The sequence below is a fragment of the Pyrus communis genome, chromosome 9, assembly GCF_041283825.1.
Source record: "Pyrus communis isolate YQ-2024b chromosome 9, ASM4128382v1, whole genome shotgun sequence".
NCBI lineage: Eukaryota > Viridiplantae > Streptophyta > Magnoliopsida > Rosales > Rosaceae > Pyrus > Pyrus communis.
The window spans coordinates 7,128,269-7,151,176 of record NC_142573.1 but is presented as its reverse complement, the minus strand read 5'-3'; the positions used below and the strand labels follow the sequence as shown (position 1 = coordinate 7,151,176).

Here is a 22,908-nt window from a genome sequence, read left to right as displayed (position 1 = left end):
ATATGCTAATTGCTAACCATATATTCCAATGTATCATCCAGAAGTTTACCAAATTCAATGACTTTCCATGAGCCAATACTTTATACATGCGCATGCATGCATGGACAAGTAAGTTCGTAGGGTTTATGGTAGGTCTGGTCTACTGCAAGCCGGCATATCCACAGCTTACTTAGCAGCCATGCTTAATACTAGGTATGTATTTGTTAAGAGAGCTTATTTATTTTACAGAATTATTATTCGCACTTCAAAATATTATTTTTATTTTAACTTACGTAAGAGAGAGCTTTTGCTTAATTAAAAGTCAAATTATAATAAAAAAAAGGATTAACTAGGAGGACTCGGCATTGCTGTCATGTCATGTAGTTGATGCCTACAAAACCATGTTAAAAAAAGGCTCAACTCGCAACAACAATAACATGGATATATGGCTGCTGCTAAATATGTGCTCATATGAACGACTAGGTTTATAAAGTTGCGAACTATTATTGTTATGTTTTGATTCTTAAGTTCAACCATATATTTAAACATTTGTCACTTAGTACTGCTATCTTCTTCATTTATAAGTTTGAAGTTTTAAATTCGAATTTTGTGAATAATGAATTTGATATCAATTTATTTCTTCATTCTTAGTGTCCATATATCTTTGTATTAAAAATTATATACTTAATACAATCATCATCAATCAGTCATATATAATTTATGGGGATATATATATATATATATATATATATATATATATATTTAATACATTCATCATTTAGGTAGTGATTGTATTGTAACCAAATCTTATATTAATTTTTGACTTTGTAATTTTTTTGGGCAAAATGTTTGACTTGTATTTATGTTAGCAGACCATTTTTCTTTTCAAAACTCATTAGTTAAATACATTTATATTAGATTGCTTTGGTAGAAAATTTCTCTCTTCAAATGTATTGGTGTAAGAAATACATGGGTGGTTTGTTTCTTCTGCGTCAACTTGTTTCAAATAATATTTGGGTTTTCCTAGTTTCCCTTACAGAAATCTTATATAAAAAGTTCGAAAATTTAGCGGAAAGTGACTTTGAACATCTAAGTACTCGTAATATAAACTTGATCATTATTTTATTACTCGTAAACAAATAAACAAAGTTGTTGACATGGCTACAAACTGAGTTACATCTTGACTAATTAACTTGTTATTATAAATAAATATAAGTACTCCTATACATAGTAAACTAAATCTTACTCTTAACAGACAAGTTTCGAACAATAAAAAAAACTTAAAATACTATTATTTTCCCAACATAGGTTTGGAATTTTCAATCAGAGTTCAAACTCTCAAGTATGCATTCTTATGACCATAAGCTTTGTTTTGTCGTACCGTTTGACCCAATGGTTAAAAGTACACTAACGCCTCATGTGGTACCACGATTGCATAAGAGAAAAATTAATCTGTCATTACATGTGTGATAAAAAAATTATAAAAGGTTATATATGAAGTAGAAGGATTTGTATTTACCACCCCTCATTTGCTTGCACCACCTTTCTAATATATTTTTTGAATTCGGCACAACACACACATGATACATGTATTTAGTAAAATCAACATCTCAACTGTCATATGGTGAAAATAAACACAAGTATTTTTCTAGCAACAGTGTAGTATTGATAAATTCTTTATCTTTTTACTATATATTGGATGAAATCAAACCCTTAGCCCAATTTCTTCATCCACCCTTAGTGAATAGTGTTTAGACGAGTGACTTACCACATTTCCTTTTGAAAAGATACAAGATGCCATTCATTGAATAAAGGGCAGACATTCGTGCATGAAAAATTCAACCCCGAAAGAATTTGCAAACTAGATCCAAAAAATACAACAATAAAGCATGACTAATTGCAAAGTAATAAATAGACTTCAAACACTTTATTGAAAGCTTAGGTCTTAGAAAAATCAATGGAATTGATAAATCTCAAATTACACGAACATCATGTGAGAACGAACTCTCAAATTGTATCGAAATAAGAAAAATGATGCCCATAGGCCTTATAGCATCTCTAAAAGAGATGTCAAATTTTAAGAATAAATTTTAACTTTGACAATGTATGTGGCACTTTGCTTTTCACCTGATATGTCAAATTAAATTATTATTTTACTACATGATATTATTATAATAAATATTTTTAAATAAAAAATAAATAAAATGCATTTAATAATTAATTAAAAAAGATTTGAAGTTGCTGCCAATTGGCAACAAGAGTGATGGCTGCCAATTATGTTATATTACATAAGATTTGACTTTTCGATTGGAAAATATTGTCGCCGTCTTTTTTTACTGTTCTGTTATTGATGATTTGAACATTTTGACATATCTTTTGGAGATGCTCATGTTGCATCACTCAACCACCGCCATGACCTCATATAACACCAAATGAAGTAGATCCAAGAAAACAAAAGGTCATTCGAGTTAGAACGTTAGAACTCAACGATATTTCTAAAAGATGAGATGTCTACTATACATTGTTATTTTTTCTTTTATGATGATAAAAAAAAGTAAGATAAGTGATAATAATAAATACACTCAATTTTTTTCTCTCATGGGACACATGATACATGCAAATCTACAAACTTTATATATAAAAAAAAAAAATAATAATTAAAAAAAAAGCCTTAAATTTACCAAAAGAAGAGGGTAGTAGAGTGCACAAATTACAAAACAAAATGAAGAGCAAAGGAGATCAAGCAAAAGTCATCAAAATCAACGGCTAGTATAGCATTGGGCCCACTTCGACGTGGTATGGCGCCGCATAGGTAATGTGTAAAACCATACAATGAAGGCGTTTCCCCAATAAGTATATAAGGAATGAACGGGAGGTACAAGCCAGAGACTGATCTTCTTCCCATTGTTAGATCAGACATTTACCAAATCTCCACGATTTTACTTCTCATTAAATTTTGTTTTTTTGGGCAAATTTCTCACTACCCATTTCTCAAAATTTCAAATTTTGCAGTCAGAAATTCAGAAAAAAAAGAAGAAGAAGTTAAAAAATAGAAAAAGAAGGTGAAAATCTTCATCTTCCCAATTTTACAGACTATATATTCCTCACCAGACCCTCCAAACACCTTATCTTTCTCTCTCTACAGCCTCTGTTTCTCTCTCTAGAAATATACATTTTTTTAATCTCTCACCCATCTGTTTGGTAACTGGATTTGTATTTGGTAATCAAACACCACCATTGAAAGAACAAATACAAAGGTTGGAGGGGGCATATATAGAGAGGAGGTTGAACATGCCCTCTGTTCTTATTCCTAGAGTGCCTCCTCTCAGATCTTAGTTTTCTTCAAGGTTTGACATCTGGGTTTTTGTTTAATCGGTGGGTATGATGAAAATCTGATTTGGGTTTTTTATTTTTGATCTTTTTCTGAATTGGGTATGTGGATTTGGATCCAGCTGAATTTTTCTGATTGATATTTTCTTTTGGGTTTTCTTCTAGATGTGCTAAATTGCGGTTCAGTATTTGATCGGTGCAGGATCGGCTGTTTCTGAATTGAATCCGGGATTACTTGTTTTCGAATCGGATTACAATCTGCTCGTTTGAAATATTTCATAGCAAGGTACCGGTCTTTCTACTTTGGATTGTTGTTTATATTAATCCGCATTTGATTTTGATTAAGTGGGTGTTTATTGTGGATAAAGGAGGGATTTTTATTTGAGCTGCTGGTGTTGCTTTGAGATTGGATTGGATAATTGTTTGCATCTCATTGTGCTGGAATACCTTCAGCTTCTGTTTCTGATATAGAATTCTATTGGATCATCTGTTAAATGCTCCTTCATTTCCAATTGTGTCTGAGATTGCGATAAAGTTCGTTTTCTTTTGAGGTGGATTAAGTGTGATTTGCGTTTGTGGATTTTCTCAAAGCTTCAATTGATGTAATACTTTTGGCTTGTAGGAAAAAATGCAATCCGATAGTGGTAAGTTATTTATTGGCGGCATATCTTGGGATACAAATGAAGAGCGTCTGAAAGAGTATTTCAGTAGTTTTGGGGAGGTGGTAGAAGCAGTGATCATGAAAGATCGGACCACAGGCCGTGCTCGTGGTTTCGGTTTTGTAGTTTTTTCTGACCCAGCAGTTGCGGACAGCGTCATAATGGAGAAGCATAACATTGATGGAAGGATGGTAAGCAAACTACTTCCGTTTGGTTGAAACGAGTGGCTGTCAGTTACATTCTTATGTTCACAGTGTATCGTCATGTATCATTATGCCTTTTGTTTTGAATCACTCAAAATGTAAAGGAAAATTCATTTTCTTATAGGAGTTACGGGTCTGAAATTGTAATTGCAGGAATTCGTTTTTACTGTGGTTCTGTGTACAACTAAATTTCAAATTCAGCAAGAGTAAATCATGCTTCTCATTCTTTTATCTTTCCTTCTATCAGTTTTATTAACGCATTGCTGTATTATTCTAAGCTGATCAATTAATTTGTAGTGCTTGTATCATTTGATCTTCATTTTTAGCGTTGTGTTCTCTATTATCAGGTTGAGGCTAAAAAGGCTGTTCCTAGGGATGACCAAAACATATTGGGTAGAAGCAGTGGCAGCATCCATGGTTCTCCAGGTCCTGGCCGCACAAGAAAGATTTTCGTTGGAGGTTTAGCGTCCACTGTCACAGAGAGTGACTTCAAGAAGTATTTTGAGCAGTTTGGGACAATCACGGATGTTGTAGTGATGTATGATCACAGCACCCAGAGACCAAGAGGCTTTGGATTCATCACTTATGATTCAGAAGAGGCAGTGGACAAGGTTTTGCTTAAGACATTTCATGAACTGAATGGGAAGATGGTTGAAGTCAAGCGTGCAGTTCCCAAAGAGTTATCACCTGGCTCCAGTCGTAGCCCTATTGGTGGATACAACTATGGTCTGAGTAGGGTCAATAGCTTGCTTAATGGCTACACTCAGGGGTATATTCCAAATACAGGTGGAGGCTATGGACTTGGTAGATTCAGTCCAGTTGCTGGTGGTCGTAGTGGATTTCCTCCATTTGGTTCTGGTTATGGAATTGGTATGAATTATGAGCCAGGCTTGAGCCCAGGTTTTGGAGGAAATGCAAATTATAATAATAATAATAATAATATGAACTATGGACGGGGTGGATTGAGTCCTTATTATATCAATAATTCAAATAGGTTTAGCAATCCCATTGGGTATGATGGCGGTAATGGAGGAAACACATCTTCGTTTTTCAGCTCAGTGTCTCGGAACCTGTGGGGGAATGGGGGTGGTGGACCTGATGGTCTTAACTTCACAAATTCTAATGCTTACATTGGATCAGGAAGTGGGACCATTGGAGGAAGTACATTTGGAAATACTGGGGCTAATTGGCCATCTTCAGCAATGTCAGCTCAAGGCGGAGGAAATAATGTTTCTAATAATAGCAGTAATCTTGGTTATGGAGTTGGGGATAACAGTTATGGTCTGGGAACTGGAGGTTATGGAAGAAACAGTGGTGCAAGTGTGCCCCCTACATCTTCATTTGCTGCATCAAATGGTGGTTTCGATGGGTCCTTGGCTGACTTTTACAGCAGTAATTCAATTTATGGAGACCCTACTTGGAGATCATCAAATTCCGAGCGAGATGGGTCTGTCCCTTTCGGTTATGGGCTTGGCGGCACAGCTTCTGATGTTTCAACTAAGAGTTCTCCAGGTTATGTGGGTGGTTATAGTGTTAATAAGAGACAGTCAAACACAGGTTAGGGCCACTGAATTAATATGTTAAGCAACTTCTTTTTTTTTTTAATCTATTTTTTGGTATGTTTCTTAGTTTTATTTTATTTTTTTGTAAGATAGGGAACTTAATTGTAATTAATTTGAAATTGACTACTTAGGATTTGATCCTAAATTTGTAGGTTTTCTGTGTTATGGTCTATGTTAGGCTTATTAGCTGAAAAAAATATGAATAGGCAAAGCTCTTGTTAAGCTAATGGTTGCACTGCAAAATCTTATTGAATTTTGTGACTGGTCTAGTTAGTACAAGTGAAACTTGATATTGCTTATCTGATTGTTATACTCATCCCAGTTCATCACAAGCTGAACTTATGAAGTCCTTTATCCTGTTCGTTACATTGAGCGCAATGCCTTTTGTCCTTTAGTGGCTGTTCACGTGATACCACATTGCTAGGTTGTGATTCTTACACTAAGTAGTAAGTGTCTAGATGGTCCTTTGCTTCATATTAGTCCCCTTGCTTATTTTCCACGCAATTCTTCATTTATATCCTTGATAGTTGATACTGGCTGATAAGTTTGTTACCACAGAGATGGCAGCTTTGACGTTCCTATATTATATCATCTATAAAGACTCTTTTGGAGCCAGTTACGACAGAGTGTAGTGCTTTGGAGTCCTAGGCTTATTCAATTTTATGCGAGTTTAGTTAAGGAATAGAAAAATTGGGACTTTGAGATAAAAGGAAAAGGCTTTGAATGTTGGAGCACTGGCGTAATAATTTAAGTTAGCTTTTGTTTGGTGTTGGTAGAAGTTGTAGCTGGACAATGAGCTTCTTGGCCACTTAACTAGATACGACCATCAACCTCATGGTAATTAGGGGGACAATTGTCCCAGATGGGTATTGACTTTGCAGGATTGAGGAGTCAATCAGCTATATTTTATTTCATGTTATAGTGTTGGCAGGGCATTTCATCGATTTCTCTTCCTGCTTATGTGATTCTAATGAAACTTCTACTTTTTTGTTTCTGATAAGAAGATTAGGCAGCTTTCATCAATTTCTCATCTGTTCTTGAAGGAATGGCACTATGACTTTTCCGAGGGGATGGAGCTCTCATTTCCTTGGATTGTGTTTGTTCATGTTTTGTTTGACAGATTTTAGTGTTGCTTCTTGTTTATTGGCCGATCTGGATTTTTGAGTGAGCTTTCTCGTTAATATGTTGGCGCGCGTGTTCTGGGGTCATAGAAAAGTAAAGTGTATGAATTCTTTTTGTTCTGCTAGACCATAGATCTCTCTATCACATTCCCTTGATGATTGAAATATCACGTTGATTCTTTAATTCTCTCAGCTAGTATATCTTTACACTTAACTAGTGAAATTGGGTTTTCATAATTTCATTCTTGAAGGAAGTTCATTCGTAAGTATATTACTTAACGATTCTTTGAGTTTTATCTCTGTGTACTGTTTTCTGTCTCATGGATGCATTAGGATAGCTAACAAAGATACTTAACAACTAACAGATACATAGAGGGATAGAGAATTTAGTCAATAATTGGAATCTCATTTCGCAATCCACGTAGTGTCTTCAAATTTGAGTCAAGATTTGTTATACTTCCCTGCCATCATTGAACAATCGCAATTTAGATTATAATGGTGGCATATTGCTTGTTTATCGGAACTTGTTAGCATAAGCTCTCAGTTGGCATCTCATTACTTTACTTTTACCCATGAGTTGGCTAATGGCTACTCAACTCACAGCTTTGTAATCAGTGTCTGAGTAGGAAGTGGTTTGCATGAATTTGATCTTAAATTAAAGTTGTTGGTTGATTCTACATCGTATGCCTTGATTCTAAATTGTATTCTCTGGTGGATGATATTTCATATAAAATGAAATCTATTATGCATATATGTATATATAACTGAAAACGTATTGCTTCGTTTGATTAATCTCTGATATTATGATTCTTAAAAGCTCCTCTCCATCTGGCTTTTTTTCAGGAATTGCTGCCTAGGATCATCGTTCGTTGCTGATATCACGACATTGTAGGTGAAGATAATCTGGTGAAGCAGGTGAATTGTGAATTTTGCACACCGCCCTCGTTTATACATCTCAGTAAAAATTGGTTAGTAAGAAGAGCTAACTGGAGTGCTTGTTTGCAGAAGTAAAAGTAGAGAGATAGGAGTTAAGATGGATTTTGTGTTAATGCTTTGAGTTTGAGTTACCGATTTTAGGTTTTTATTTTTTGGTCTTTGAGTGAGATGTAAAATCAGATTGCGGGATGTAGTCAGAAGTGTATCATGCATCTCCGGTGAGGCGGCGATACCCGAAAGGCGAAAAGAAAAGAAAAAAAACGAAAAATGATAGACTGATATATATATATTCTTCTTCTTTCCTAGAATTTTTATCTGTAACATCTCTGGCAATTGGTTATGGTCAGGGAATGCTTTTTTTATATTCTTTTATTTTCCATTTTTCTGTTATTTTCTTTTTGTACCTGAAATTAATGTCGATTTATTAGTGTGAAACGTTTAAGGGTGACCCAGCTAGGGGACCCCATTAATAAGTCATCGCATATTCTGATTATTTCTTTGTCTTTGATGACTTGGTATGCAAGCAATTTTTAAGATTATTTTGTTTTAGTGTGGTTATGTTTAATGTTTTAGGTTTCTGTTGACAATTTGATCAAATTGTCATTTTCTAGCTTTGTTGGGTGGAACAATGCTACATTGCATTCTAAGGTTATGAAATAGTATCCATTTACAACTCACGCTTGACTATGTGATTGTTTAATTGATGACGTGGTAAATGTGGAATTCGTTTTTGGGCGGATGTAGAAGTCGCATTTGCACATTGAGATGAAATTGTATGATGTGGGACGTAACAACACTCTTTTTATCTCTCACACATCCACTGTTAATTTTTGCCCTTTGATTTTTTCAATCCGTTCGCCAATGGTCGGAATATGTGAAAGGGTAAAAAAGATGTGTGTGAACTGCACCACTTTAATTTATATCCATTTGGTGCAAATGTGGCTTCTATGTCAGTCTAAAATCATCAATCACGTCTTCAATTATTATAGTACTAGACGACCAAACAACTAAATTGCATGAATCAATACAATCACATAATCTCAAGGTGCAATGGGAGAAAATTAAGACTTTGTAACCACTTTTTAAAAGACATTGGGAAGGAAGGACGTTTTATAAGTGAAAGCCATATCGTTTGTGACTTACAGATCTTTCATTTGGAAATCGCTAAACTTAGAAGGGATAAAATGGGGTTAGCCCAAATAATAATGCTTGGCTGTAAGCAGTGTTCTAAAAGGTCTTGTTTAGGCCCGCCTAAGCGCTAGGGGTCATAGCCATTGCTACATTAATCTTTAGGTGTTTAATAAATAAGAAAAGATGCATATACTCGCCTAAGCGTCTGCCTAGCTCATTTTTTTGCATTTATATTTTCAATAGATTTGTTAGATACTTTGATGAAACGCTCATTATATGTTTGTTCCCAATGTTTTTAACATGTTCTACTTTATACTTTATATATCATTCTAATTTGTAATTTATATTTCTCAATACAATTATGTATTTTTTAAATATAAGTAACACTTATTTATATGATATATAATAAGTTTAAATAAAACAAAAAAATGGCCTAGAGGCCCCGCCCCCTAAGCACTAGACTTATATTAACCGCCCCGACTACCACTTAGCAATTTTTAGAACATGAGAAATGATATTCATACCATATTTTTGTATCACATTTTCATACCACCTTAGGTGGCATTTGATCTGGATAGCCACATCATTTGAATTAATCAGATTTTTAAATTTAATTCATTATTTAATAAACTAATAATTAAGAAAAACTAATTAATTAAATGATGATTGTGGTATACGATGAGTCTTTCTCCTTCATTTCCTTGAGTTTTGCAAATTTTTCAAATGATGTGGCTGTCCACATCAGATGTCACTTAAGGTGTTATGAAAATGTGGTATAAAAAGTCATTTCTTCTAATTGCAAATAGCAATGCCTGTATGTAAAATGTAGCTCATTAAAAACGCAAAAAGGAAAATTTACATACTATTAAATCGAGACATTACGGTAGCATGTACTGAATCTATTTAAATTACTTTACATAACATTATATTATTAAATTAAGACACTACGATACCATATAACATGTATTGAATTCATCTAAGTTGCCCTCTCCTCTGCACCGAGAGAAGCTTGTGATGGTGGTTCCTGATCAGGCAAAGAGTGCGACATGCATTATAAAAGAAAGGCACTATTTAAGTTTGAAAATCTTTGAAAGTAATAAAAAAGGAAAGAGAAAATCCTGAATGATAGAGGACCCCTAAAAGAGGAGAAATTTTTCCATGTGCCGGGAACACCATGACACATGGTGTTCCCTCACACATTAGGATTTGACATCTTGAATATCCTTCAATTTTATATTTCAATAAATAAATCAAATCAAATCCTAATGTGTGAGGGAACACCATGTGTCATGGTGTTCCCGGCACATGGAAAAATTTCTCCTAAAAGAGAGACCAACATTCCTTTCACACTCGTTTGCTTCCCTCTGCTTTTTATCTCACTCTTCCGAGTTCTGATTCTCGCTAATTTCTTTTGGTGAGGATATCGAAAATTTGTAAATCGTGTTCATTTATTATACTTCGATCAGAAATTAGTTTAAATACTTTTATTCAAAAATAAATATAAACAATACTTGATAAAAACTGATTACACGATATACGATAAATGAACACAATTTTCGAATTTCTAAAACCTTTGTAAAGAAAATCCCGCGAGGATCCTGTTGGCACTCTTCCATGTCTCTTGTGGGAATTTCTGACAGACTCGGAATATTAACAGCCGAAAAGTTCAAAGCACAAAAAGTAAAAAGAAAATAGGAGGATTGGGTAATTGCGACCTTTTGACCTTTTTGACTCTCTACTGCCAGATCAATCTCTTTCAACTTTTGACGACTGCAGTTACTATTCAAGATGCAAATTCGACACCAGCAAACAGTGATATGAAAGGTTCATGGATGGGCAACAATGCTGGATACATAACTTTTATTTAGAAGTGATATAAGTTGAACTTATAGAACACTTGTATTTAAATTCTGCTCTTGAATACTTATGATAAGAGTTTGATTTTCGTCTTTTTATATATATCAAGTTCTATTTTAAAAAGAAATATTTGAGAGAGTTACTCATGAATTCACTATATAAACTCACTCAAAGTCGTTTTGATAACAAGTGGATATGATTAAGATTGGTTAAATATGATTAAGATTATTCCAAAGTTTTACCTAGTAATTGGCTGGAAAAAAAATCTTTTGTTAAGTGTGAGATACAAGTTGGCATACACCCAAGTAGCTGTTCTATCATCAGGTATATCTAAAAGATTGAAAAGCTAATTAATTAATGTCAAGATGGCCGAGTTGGTCTAAGGCGCCAGTTTCAGGTACTGGTCCGAAAGGGCATGGGTTCGAATCCCATTCTTGACAAATATTTTTTGTAATTTTCTGCCAAGTATTATTGTCCACTGTTAATATAATATGTAGGTTATTTTTATCACTTGATTGTATGACAGTCACACTAAATTCTTTGTTTCCCTATACAATAGACAAATCTCACTAAAGTTGGAAATTATTTTGATGTATTTTTTTTACCATTAATATATTATAGGTTAGAAAAGTAGTTACTCCTTTAGTTTTGTGGGAAAATACTTATCCATGTCTGCTCATTATAACACTTGGATCAATAATATCAGAGCACGTTAAAATATTTCTCCTTGGAAAAATAGTAAAATCAAGTAGAATGGTTAATAATTTAAGATTATTTTTTGTTTATGCGTAGTGCATAACTTAGTAACACCATGACGGTTTATGTAAAAACAACATTAGAAATTTATTCAAAATTATATTTCTCCTTGAAAAAGTAGTAAAATCAAGTAGAATTGTTAATAATTTAAGATTATTTTTTGTTTATGCGTAGCACATAACTTAGTAACACCATGACGGTTTATGTAAAAACAACATTGGAAATTTATTCAAAATTACAAAAGGAAAATCATGTAAAAATGACAAAAAAAATTTGGACCATTTCTCGATTTATGCGTGTCATCCTTGCGCAGGGGCCATGCTAATCTTCTCTGTATCGTTCCAATTTTATCGGATGTCCCCGAAGGGACAAGCCTCGATGTCAAGTAAGAGTATATAAAGTCGTTTAGAAACCTTTTTTTGGCCGATGTGGGACGCTGGCTTCCGTTCTTTTAGTAGTCAACTTTACTTCCCACCTTGGGCTTTCCTCTGTGGACTGAGTATCCTCATTCTCCTCAGTCATAAACCCAATGAAGCAATCAAGTATGGAGTAAAACTGTGAAAGGTAGACAAGTTTTGTACCTAAACAACCTAAGAATCTAAGATTTCTTCCTTAAAGATTAAACAAATTGAGTTAGATAGGTGTTAACCCAGATCGAAAGAATTGGAGAGTACCAAGGGTAAAAAACCCGACTTGTAAAGTAGTTGAGTGAAGCTGTAATGGAACAACATCAACAACTTTGTCCATGATCTCACCTCTTTACAAAAATATGAAGAAAAAAAAAAAAAAAAGCAAACCAAAATTGCAGCTATAAATATGATTCTTGAAATTATGACATCAAAACAAGAACAAAGAATTATCCTCACACATTAATTAAAAAAAAAAAAAAAATCCTCTAAGTCGACCTTCAGACAAACAACTTGTGTTCGTGGATTGATAAATTTCCATGGGAGAAGCATTGTTCAATACTGTGATGCCTCTGATCATCTGAAGATTCCGCTGCCTTTATCCGACGTTCCAAATATACCTTCCCTCCTCATCTTCTCCTCCTTTGATTTTCTACAAAAAACCACCCAAGAATTCACCTCCAAAGCAATGCAAACCCCAATCAGTGTAGACAATCCCAAGCAATAAACCAGTTTCGCAAAAGACCTCCCTTCTCCCATCACCTCAAAACCTTGGAAAACATTCACCACACCCAGCACCACACATGCATACCCAACTAAATGGTGGTAAGATTTCCAGTACTTCCTGTACTTGTTTGTAGTTTTAGGTCGAAACAGTAGTGCTAGGGTTTGAAGCGCTCCCAAGCAAAATGCAGCAAACCCTAGCTTCCTGTGGAGCCCATACTGGACCCCAGGTGACATATCCCCAAGCCTAATCCCAATAGCAAACCCTACAGTCCCTAGGAAAAAGGCAAACAGTTGGACCCCAGCGTGCACATAGAACCATGTGGGACCTAATGATTGTATGTGCCTGAGGTAGCGTGCAAGCACTGCTCCAATGGGAAGCATGATGCCCCATGCAATGGCGTTCATGATGCCATGCACTGTTCTGAGTGTGCCAATGTTGGAGTGGTGTGTGGCCGTAGTGCCTGACATGACATCAAAAGTTGTTATGGATGAAAGGTCGTTAGCGGTGGTTGGGTGTATGGTCGGCGAGTAGCCTTGGACGTAGAGACCACGGTTCCACACGTGGTGGAGCTTTGTCTTGTTCGGCGTGAGTTTCAATGTAGCGAATATTTGGATGGAAGCGCCGCCGTGGACGGTGGCCAATTTTCCACCGTATAGGGTGGCAGACGAGGAGAGAATGTGGATGTCAAGAGGGCGGGAGAGGAGAGGGCGTTTTTGGAGCTTTGTGGTTGGGTCTAAGAGGTAAGGGAGGACGACTATTTGACCGGTGCTAGGGTCCGGAAAGGCGATCAGAGCACGTGTGCCAGTCATTTCCGCAGAGGTCGGGTTGATGCCCCACCCGACCCACCCGGAAGGGGATATGAAAGTACCATAGAAAACAAGGTCTAGGGTGGCATTGTGGGGATGGAAAGTCCATGCTATGGAGGCTTGTTGGGTAGGGAGTGTGATGCATTTTTGAAAGGTTTTAGTGGAGGTGGTGGTGGTGCAATGGGCAGAAAATGTGACATAGGGAAAGGAAAAGAGAAGGAAAAGGGACAGGAGGAAGAGCATATTGATGGCTGGGAAGAAGGGTTGAATATCAAAGAGAGTGGAAGCTAGGGATGTAGAATTGGTTGGCAAGCTTTTGTTAACATTTAAGTGTTTGGTATTGAGGTTGATGTAATTGATCATCATGGCTGTGGAGGACTTATGTGTTTACTAAGCACTGCTTAGCTTTGAGGTTAAGGCAACCAAAGTGTTTGTTTGGTGGAGTAGAAAATGATGCTTCAAGTGGAAGTGGAGGTGTTTTTTTCTGATGAATTATGATGGCTAAAAATATTTCAAGGATTGTGCTTGGCTTTGAAGCAAGGGAATTTTGATTACTTTATCCTAGAGAGCATCATTATATAGAAAGTAGAAGCTTGAGCACAATTATATATTTCATTTGCTTAACTCAATTAATCAGATCATCACCCAAAGGGCCAAAGACGTTTTCTTTTGGCTAATTCCTTGCCAACGTTAATCCCTTTTGTCTAATTGCCAATTGGTTCTCATTTTCTTTCCTTGAGTGAAAATTACTTGCAATTTATATACTACTTATACTGCATGTGGTTTAATATTCTAGTGGATAAAATGTTGAGTTTCTATTAATGCGTCTCGGGTTCGAAACTTCCCCCTCCTTTAAATTATTGTATTGATCCTAAGTAGAGGCAGGGCCAAACGAGGCTAAGGCTACCTTCCGTCCTTGACCAATCAGACATTCGGGAGTGAGGCATTGTGTATATTCATTCCATTTCGATCAGCAATTGAGTGAATCCGTCTCCATTGCCTAAGGTTCGCAAAGTAAAAGCAAATAATTTTGAACTCTCCCCTCCTAATAGTAAAAAAAACTTTAAAGATATATATATACTACTCGTACTAGAATCACCCTTCCTAGAGGGCGTTATGTCCAATTAGTTAACCATGATTAAGGAATTTAATTCATATATAAATAATATTATTAAGATAAGAAAAAAAATTTAAATTACACTTCTTTCCAAATTTGTTTCAATCAAATATTGAGATTTGTTAAGGGTTACTTTTACCTAGGAAAATTTGAGTTGTTATTGGGGTGGGCCTTGGTAACTAACGTGGTGGCTGACAGTCTTCCCGGCTTTACTCCCTTCATTCTTTTTCTTTTGTCAAAAATTGTAATCACTACTTATTAATAAGGTCTCTTTGTTAACCAAACAAGATGAAAGATAATTGAGTCGTATATTACAAAAAAATGATTGAAGTTATGCAATTTTGTACAAACTAAATTTTGCTGTATATTTTTTCTTCTTTCACTCACATATCATGACGTCATATCGCAAATCTCTCGTCCCTCCCACATTTTCTCTCCGTTACTCCCTCTCTCTTTCACATTTATCTCCAACTCTCTCTTCCATATATTTTCCAAAGAAATAAAAGAAAAAAAAAAAAAACAAAATCTAAAAGCCAACTTCTTGTGGTTGAGAGAAAGAACTTTGACTTGTATTAGTCTTTGTAACCAAACGGCGTCGTCGGGGGTTAACTAATCTTTGTCATTGTGACGGTCAGTTTGTACGTGCGAGTGTGAGAGATAGGAAGGGAAACCAGCGATGGAGCGAGAGAAAGAGAAAGTGAGCTTGGAGGGAGGGAGAGTGATACTGGTCCCGTACATGAAGGAACACGTCCCAAAATACCACGACTGGATGAAGGACCCAGCTCTCCTCCAAGCCACCGGCTCCGAGCCCCTCACCCTCGACCAGGAATACCAGATGCAGCTCACCTGGACCCAAGACCCCAACAGTACTCTCTCTCTCTCTCTCAGGTGTTTTTGTTGGTTTTTATGTATTGCCTTGCTTTTTCGTAACAAAAACTGAACTGGGTTTTAACTAATTGTGGATTCTGCAGTTAAAGGTTTGATCTTTTGGGAAAAAAAAAGTGTTGAATTTAGTTTTGATAAACGATTGGGGGTTTTTTGTGTAGTCGTATTACTGGTTTGGTGAATGATTGAAAATTTGGAACTTGGAATTGGGTTTTGCAGAGCAGACTTTCATTGTATTGGATAAGCAATTGGTTGTGGGAGAGTTCAGCCATGGAGAACCCCATGTGGAAGGTTAGCCAAATTTACAGTCTTTCTTCACAAATTACTTTCTGATTGGTTGCTGAGAAAATTAAGGAGAAATGTGAATGATTACTTATCTTAAGGAGAATTAGAATGATTACTTATCTTAAGGAGGATTAGAATGATTACTTATCTTAAGGAGAAATTAGAATGATTACTTACCTTAGGTATGCAAAGTACATATTTTTAAGAACAGTTGGTTATTAAAAAAGAGTGCTGTTAAGCCATTAAGCCCACCCCAGTGTCTTATTTCCACACCCACCATAAAATGATACTCTTATTGACAAATTTATCCTAGTATAAAATGACCTTTAAAGACCTAAAGACCAACCAATCATGTCTTGCCACATAATTATTAGTTAAATTGATTCTTTTTAAACAAATTATTAGTTATACTGATTAAAAAAAACCTAAAATATCATAAATAAGAAAAAGAAAAAAATATCATGAACCCCCACAAGCTTTCCTGGGGAAGGAAGTTCAGAAATTAAACTTATCAGGAAAAGGGTGAATTCGGACTTGACAAAGCAAAGCCTCGAGGCTCGCAATAAAGCGCATGTTGTGGAAGGTGTGATCAAGCTTCACCAGAGAGTAGAGCAAGTTAGTCTTTGAGACTATTATAATGTTGAGATAGATGAGGAGAGACGCTCATAGTCCAGATTACATTAGGGGACTCACGGATCCGTCACTCGTTGAACTCCGATCGTGTTTGGTGTTTTGGAACAATTTGGATACCTACCATATACTGAATTTGGAGGAATTTGATGTTAGGGAAAGCCAGTGCAACGCCAAACTATGAGTGAAGCTCTTCTAATTTAATCACACTCTCACTTGTGTGGTCTGAATTCAAATTGGAAACGATAGAAATTGGGTATTGAAGCGGTTTTCGAGACGTGGTGGTGCTGCGATGGTTGTTGATAGAGGAGGGGCGCTTGGTGTTGGGGATTTGGGGAGTCGATAGTGACGGTTCTGCAAATTTTCTGGGGAGAGGGCTGCTGCTGGTGATATTTGGAGTTCTTGGGTATTTTCATTTGATCATAATTTTTTTTTTTTAATTTGTATTAATTTTTTTAAAGCAAGAAAAAATTGAAAAAAATATATGTAGGGTTATTTTGGAAATAATGGTGGGTAGGAAAAGAGTTGATGTATTTTTTCACTTTTTATGGTGGGTGTAAATATAAGGTGGGTGGGGAAATAAGACATGGGCGTGGGCATATCACCACTCTTAAAAAAAATGAACAGTTGGTTGGATGGTTTTAATTGAAATTCCTGAGAAGGTTGTTACTTTTCTAGTTTTCAGCAAGTAAACTTGGGAATTGTTAAGTTGTATCAGTTTACAGGATATTGCTCGTGTTTTTATGATCAGTTTCTTTTTACTAGAAATAGAGGAGGAAACAACGAAAAAGAACATATTTTCAAAGGATTTTGTTTGTGTTATGATTAATGAGTGAGTAACGGTATGATTAATGGTTTGCAGCCATGATTGGTGATGTGAACTTATATATGAATGACCTGGACGATCCCCACATGGGAGAGATTGAAATAATGATTGCTGAACAGAAAAGGTACCTTCCTTTACTTTCTTCTGATGGTAAAAAACAGAAGTGATTGCGTTCGAGTCAATCTGGTTTCCCTTTGTTTTTCTATTTGTGTATGTGCTTGTTCGTTTGAAGCATTCCAGCACCAAATATTTATGCTTCTTCCTCACTTAGTTTTCACTTTAGGGACTATTATATGTATGCTATAATGTAATTTTTCAGTATTTTCTCTTGCTAGTTTAGTCGTGGTAAAGGACTTGGGAAGGAATCGGCCTTGATGATGATGGCCTTTGCAATTGAAAATTTGGCGATCCACATCTTCCGTGCTAAAATTGGGGAACAAAATGGAGCATCTCTTAGCTTGTTTCGGAAATTGGTCTGTCTGGGTGTCTTTCTCCCCCTCTTTCTGATTTTCTCGTATCACAAACTCATGCAATGTTGGCCTCTCATATTCCCCTTGCATTTAATTTGCACTTGTTTTTCCTTGTGGCTCACTAAACTCTCATATGGTTGATGTAGGGCTTTGAGGAGATCTCTCGTAGTGAAATCTTCAAAGAGGTGAGTCCAATTATCTTTATGAAATTTGCATATGCGCACAGGCTTTAGTTGGTCTATGCAGTAGACATCTCGACTCCTGGGATTCTTAACGGAAATACTCTTTTCTAATCTTCTGGTTCTCTGTATGACCATGGAGTGGCTCAGACTATCATGATTACTTATAACAGACGTTGATTTACAATTTATATGCACTGCCCAGCTTCACATCATAAAAATTTCCAATAGTTTCATGTTCTTAAAAGGGCCCTGATACCTGTATTGTAAAGAATAGGAACCGTTTTTTCTTTGATGATTTCGAGAATTATCTTTTGAATAATTTCTTCAAAATCCACAAACAATGGAAATTTAAACGTTCTACCGGAGAAAAAAGTTCAAGTTGCTTGGTTAATTTTATACTACATTCAGTGTTGGAGCATCATCCGTCCATTTTAACAAATTTCTTGTCATATATGACAGGTGACGTTGGAGTTACATGTAACGAAGGACAAGCATGAGGAGTTGCTGCAGATAGGTAGCTTCGTGACTCATACCTAGCCGTCAAGGGCCTATGATCATGCTAATTCTCCACTTCACAATCAACGTCAACTCTTTTGCCAGTGCTTGGTATGCAGAAAAGCTACGATGTTGTTTAGACTGTACCGTATCATAGAACTTAACCTTACTGAACAGGGCTATATCAAAATGTTAGGGCTAGAATTCACATTCAATCCTAATTTGAAGATGATTCATGCTGGTTTACTAATTTTCTATCCATTTTTCACCCTACTTTATTTTACTTATTTCTTTTCACCAGCTGGTTTATTAGTAAACTATTGCTGTAAACGCATACAGCGAAAACAAGGGGAGAGGGGAAGTAAGCAAAGCGCATGACTTTAGAACGTACAAATGTGGTCGAAGTATTGGTAGTAAAGACGAGTAGAGTAGTTCATCCCGACGGTTTGAATATTTGGCCCGGAAGTTGGGTGAGTCTGGGGGTATTCTTTGAAACTGAATCCCCAGCTTGCCATATAAGATTGAATGTGGTGCTGTTAGCTAGTCTGCAGAGATGTTTGAAACTTGAAAGCAAGAGCTCCGGTTTGATTTATGGGCTGTAACTGGTTGTAGGTGTTGTATAAACTGCCGTACTCCCGATACAACTGCGCAAAGAGCGATGATAGCCTTCCGGTTGGATCGACTGCCAATGCAATCCATCCTGTAGAAGCTTGAGTAGTTCTGCTAGCAAAATTTGGACGCGTCTGGTGGATGGGACGAAGGTAGGGTTGTTGTACCTGGACGTCACTGCAAGAACCGAAGTTTCAGTTGGTCGAAAAGGTCAAAATCAGAGCAGGTTTTAGTTTTAGCAGACGAGGTACGCACAAGAAAATGGAGAAACTGATTCAAAAAAATAAAATAAAATAAAAAGGTCTTGCAATTATTGCCATGGATTAATGGATATTGAGCTTGAAGTACAACATTAATTAATGAAGATAATGCGTGGTTAAGTTATTAATTTGAAGTGTAGTATCAAGGGGACAACAACAGCTAGGCATATGCATTCCTCTTTCAAGTACAAAACCAGAACATATAGGTGTATGCATACGGTGAATGGATACTCGTTCTTTATTTTTATTTTTTTAAATGACGATTAGTTGTGGGGCCTCTACCACGTTACGATCTGAATCGTTTATTTTTTTAAGTTGCACCTCAAAGATATCCTTGCAAATTATTAGTTAAATCAGAAATATTGGAGGCATCTAATTAAATTTAAAGAAGAGTAATGCTATTCATACCATATTTTTATACCACATTTCTATATTATCTTAGGTGGCATATGATGTGGACAGTCACATCATTTGACAAATTTGCAAAACCCAAGGAAAGGAAGGAGAAAGACTTATCGTATATCACAATTATCATTTAATTAATTAGTTTTTCTTAATTATTAGTTTATTAAATAATGAACTAAATTTTAAAACCTGATTAATTCAAATGATGTGGTTGTTCACATCAAATGTCACCTAAGGTGGTACGAAAATGTGATACAAAGACATGATATGAATAACATTACTCTTTAAAAAAAATTGATGAGCATTAGGTTATTAGAAACATTTAAATTTCATCATGACAATTAAATGGGCAAAAAGTTTTAGATTTAATTGAATTTTCACAAGGATAATGTGTGAATTTACAAAATAAATGGATCGGATCCCTAAAGTCCGATGCAAAGCAGGTTCAACAACTAATCTCCCTTTTTATCAAAAAATGGGAATCCCTTTCCTTTTGCCCTGAGACAAAGGCCTGTGGTAAAAGAGGTAGAGAAAGATTTGGAAAGAGACTCTAAGAAAAGTCATTGAGTGCCTAGAGCTAACGGAAGATTTGACGTAAAACCGAACACGGTGGCATTTTAGAATTTATACAGCCGACCTCACTAGTGGAATAAGGTTTTTTTTTTGTTGTCGGGGAACCCTTTCTCAAAGGGGCTTGATATACATATATACACACAGACATAATAATACATGTATCAAATATAATAATATAATTTTGCATGCATGTGATGGCATGATGGCTCCTCGGATCCCATCATCACACATGAACTAACCATTAGATCGATCGACTTTGGATATAAAATGACCATATTAATCTCTTGCCTTGTAAAAGTCGTCAATATAAATACACAGGAATGATATTTATCAAAAGTCGTTCTTTTTCAATATTATCATTATTTATAGGAGTAGTTTGAATTTGAACTTAGGTCTCTATAGACTTTAGAAAGAGAATTATCATTAGGTTAAGAGTCAACTGATTAAAAAGTTGTAGAAGCTAAAAACACGACAAGTTAAAGAAATCATTAAACTTAAAAAAGAAACTATGATTTTCTATTTATTTTTAATATCTGGCAACCACAACTCACACAACTACGTAATGTTACTAATTCACATTTTTTAATATAAGTAAGCATAACGTTAATGTGTCGCTAACGTGTTAATAACATTAGGTAGCGTTTTATGATGAGAAACTCTTCAAAAACGAAAAGGGTAGTGTAAATGTTAGAGATACGTGGAGGTTGTAGTGTAGGCCAGTAAGCAGTAACGATCGAGTGGAAGGACCAAACTCCCTTTCGTGGGGAGCACGAAGAAAGATGCTGATTGCTAATCATATTCCATGATCCCAATCTTACTAAATTTAATTAATCCAAAGCCCTTTCTTATTGTATTAAGTTTCTGAAAGTGACATTCTTTAAGTTAAAAACTTGAAATTCTTTGCTCTTGTTAAAAGCAAATGGAGGCTTTATTTTTTTTTTTTTTCCATTTCAGTGGTGAAATTTTGAAATTATGAGCAAGGGTACCTAAATTAACATTCAACTTTGAATTAGAGCAGCGTTGCCCTTTACATGCGAGTTCGAATTCTTATTTACAGATCTTAAAATATTGTCTTGTCCAATAAAATATATCATCGATTGCAAAAAGTCTACCCGAATAATGTGATACTTTTTATTTTATATTGCATTATTCATATAAAAGAAGTAATTTTAAACTTCTTATATGCACCTTCCTTCTCTCTAAAAACCTTTATTCTCTCTTTTTTTTTCTTCTCCTTATATTCTTTTCATACTTGCTTGAAGCTTTAAAGTGTTATTGGGTGGTGGAGATAATGTGAAGTAGCAAATAAGGTTGGTGGTATTTTGGGGGGATGGATTTGAGTTAAAATCTTCTACACTCATTTTTTGTATTATTATCATTAATTGACACGTGTTAATAAAATTAATCATCTTTAACTTTGTTATCATAAACTTAATACGTATCAATCAATAATAAAGACCACAAAAAGAGCACACACAAAATGGATGCAGAACATTTGATCTCGATGATATATATGTGTATGTTTTTCAAAAGGGTGTTTGTGTGTTTTCTTTAATTGTTGAACTATTATCAAAACTAAAACTAGAGGCTTCTATTTCTAGTAGTGAACTTTTGATCTCATTGAAAAATAAAAGGCTTCAAAACTTCTAGTTTCAATACATGCTTGTTAATTTAGAGTACAAGTTGATCTTAAAAATGGTTGAATTCTAATTAAGTAATATTTTGTGTACTTAGTTTGAAAAACTCAAAACAATATTTAAATCATGTAAAATGGGACAAGAAAAAGGATAATTAATGTACTTTAAGTGATATAAAGGGGGAATAGTATTCATGGCCAACAATATCAATGGATGGTCACCAACCATTCCTATTAACAAAAAGTACAGAGGAAAGTCGATTGGTTTAGAAGATTAATAAATTAAATGTTGATTTTATTTTTGTTTGATTATTTCTAATTTAATATTTGGGTTTTGTAGTACCTTTTCTTTCAATGAAAAGTTAACGTTTGGGTTTGGAACATGCCAACTAGTTTTAAATTTAACATTTTATGAACGATGCTACTCATTACCAACTCCACGTTGCTCACTCACTCTTTTTAGATATTTTCATTATATTTTAATTTTGCATCAAGTTATTTTAATGCATAGTATTCAAGAGAAAATATATAAGGGGTGTAGTCAAATTAGGATTTGATGAGATTTTAATAGACTTTAAAATCAATGTGTAGTCAGTTATAAATTAAAAAGATTATTTTAAAAGATTTTGAAATCATAGTATTGTCAAATTAAGATTTTAGAGGATTTTAAAGAATGCATTCAAACCCAGATGTAGTTGATTAAGGTACATCCAAATCCTAAGTATAAAATGCCAAAGATTTGCTAGGATTTTAATGAACGAGGGATTTTGATGAATTTGAAGGTGAATGGTATAGATACCAAATGCCATCAAAACTCCAACCATCTCCACTTTGATTTCTTTTCACGCCCCATAAGCTCAGACAAAAAAGAACCTGCCAACCTCTTCGTCCAATGATCTTTAGGGTTAGCCACCCTCATCCCTCTTCGCAACCGATCCACTGCTACTCTAACAATGGTAAAATCCCAATTGAAATTCTAACCCTAACAATTTCAATGTTATTGTAGAATTTCCAAAAAAAAATTGAAGGGAACCTATGTATTCAAAAATACAAAATTATGG

The 22,908-nt window shown here is 35.2% G+C and overlaps 2 protein-coding genes, 2 non-coding genes and 1 pseudogene across 17 annotated transcripts; 3 read left to right on the top strand and 2 right to left on the bottom strand.

Moving 5' to 3' along the window:
- Positions 1–2,868: 2,868 nt before the first annotated feature.
- On the top strand, positions 2,869–8,283 carry LOC137739652 (uncharacterized). 11 transcript variants are annotated; one of them, XR_015966733.1, is made up of 6 exons: positions 2,869–3,354; positions 3,475–3,595; positions 3,932–4,159; positions 4,519–5,728; positions 6,854–6,955; positions 7,698–8,283. XR_015966733.1 is itself a non-coding variant. In XM_068479302.2 (5 exons), the coding sequence occupies exons 3-5, from the start codon at positions 3,938–3,940 to the stop codon at positions 7,709–7,711; spliced, it is 1,446 nt and encodes a 481-aa protein (XP_068335403.2). In that variant the 5' UTR covers positions 2,869–3,354; positions 3,512–3,595; positions 3,932–3,937; the 3' UTR covers positions 7,712–8,283. The 11 variants fall into 11 exon arrangements, 5 of the variants coding, with proteins under 5 accessions (XP_068335403.2, XP_068335399.2, XP_088556366.1 ...); XR_015966738.1 differs by having other exon boundaries at positions 2,875–3,326; positions 3,512–3,595; XR_015966735.1 differs by having other exon boundaries at positions 2,875–3,326.
- Positions 8,284–11,137: 2,854 nt separating this feature from the next.
- On the top strand, positions 11,138–11,218 carry TRNAL-CAG (transfer RNA leucine (anticodon CAG)). Its single transcript has one exon. It is a non-coding gene; the product is annotated as a tRNA-Leu (tRNA).
- Positions 11,219–11,801: 583 nt separating this feature from the next.
- Positions 11,802–11,904, bottom strand: LOC137741199 (U6 spliceosomal RNA). The gene has a single exon (XR_011069229.1). It is a non-coding gene; the product is annotated as a U6 spliceosomal RNA (small nuclear RNA).
- A 350-nt stretch (positions 11,905–12,254) lies between these two features.
- Positions 12,255–13,858, bottom strand: LOC137738822 (cytochrome b561 and DOMON domain-containing protein At2g04850 pseudogene; annotated as a pseudogene). Its single transcript, XR_015966304.1, has one exon. The product of XR_015966304.1 is annotated as a cytochrome b561 and DOMON domain-containing protein At2g04850 pseudogene (transcript).
- A 1,319-nt stretch (positions 13,859–15,177) lies between these two features.
- On the top strand, positions 15,178–18,840 carry LOC137739705 (GCN5-related N-acetyltransferase 9). 3 transcript variants are annotated; one of them, XR_015966908.1, is made up of 7 exons: positions 15,178–15,457; positions 15,696–15,767; positions 17,254–17,341; positions 17,558–17,690; positions 17,834–17,872; positions 18,329–18,475; positions 18,704–18,840. XR_015966908.1 is itself a non-coding variant. In XM_068479382.2 (6 exons), the coding sequence occupies exons 1-6, from the start codon at positions 15,268–15,270 to the stop codon at positions 18,404–18,406; spliced, it is 600 nt and encodes a 199-aa protein (XP_068335483.2). In that variant the 5' UTR covers positions 15,178–15,267; the 3' UTR covers positions 18,407–18,637. The 3 variants fall into 3 exon arrangements, 1 of the variants encoding a protein (XP_068335483.2); XR_015966907.1 differs by having other exon boundaries at positions 18,666–18,804; XM_068479382.2 differs by lacking the exon at positions 18,704–18,840 and having other exon boundaries at positions 18,329–18,637.
- Positions 18,841–22,908: the final 4,068 nt, after the last annotated feature.

Bases quoted from the DNA above. Each gene is read 5' to 3' on its own strand.
- LOC137739705 (XM_068479382.2), top strand. From the start codon at position 15,268: ATGGAGCGAGAGAAAGAGAAAGTGAGCTTGGAGGGAGGGAGAGTGATA. The intron at 15,458-15,695 runs GTACTCTCTCTC...TGGGTTTTGCAG, and splicing joins CTGGACCCAAGACCCCAACA to AGCAGACTTTCATTGTATTG. The intron at 15,768-17,253 runs GTTAGCCAAATT...AATGGTTTGCAG, and splicing joins TGGAGAACCCCATGTGGAAG to CCATGATTGGTGATGTGAAC.
- LOC137739652 (XM_068479302.2), top strand. From the start codon at position 3,938: ATGCAATCCGATAGTGGTAAGTTATTTATTGGCGGCATATCTTGGGAT. The intron at 4,160-4,518 runs GTAAGCAAACTA...CTCTATTATCAG, and splicing joins ATAACATTGATGGAAGGATG to GTTGAGGCTAAAAAGGCTGT.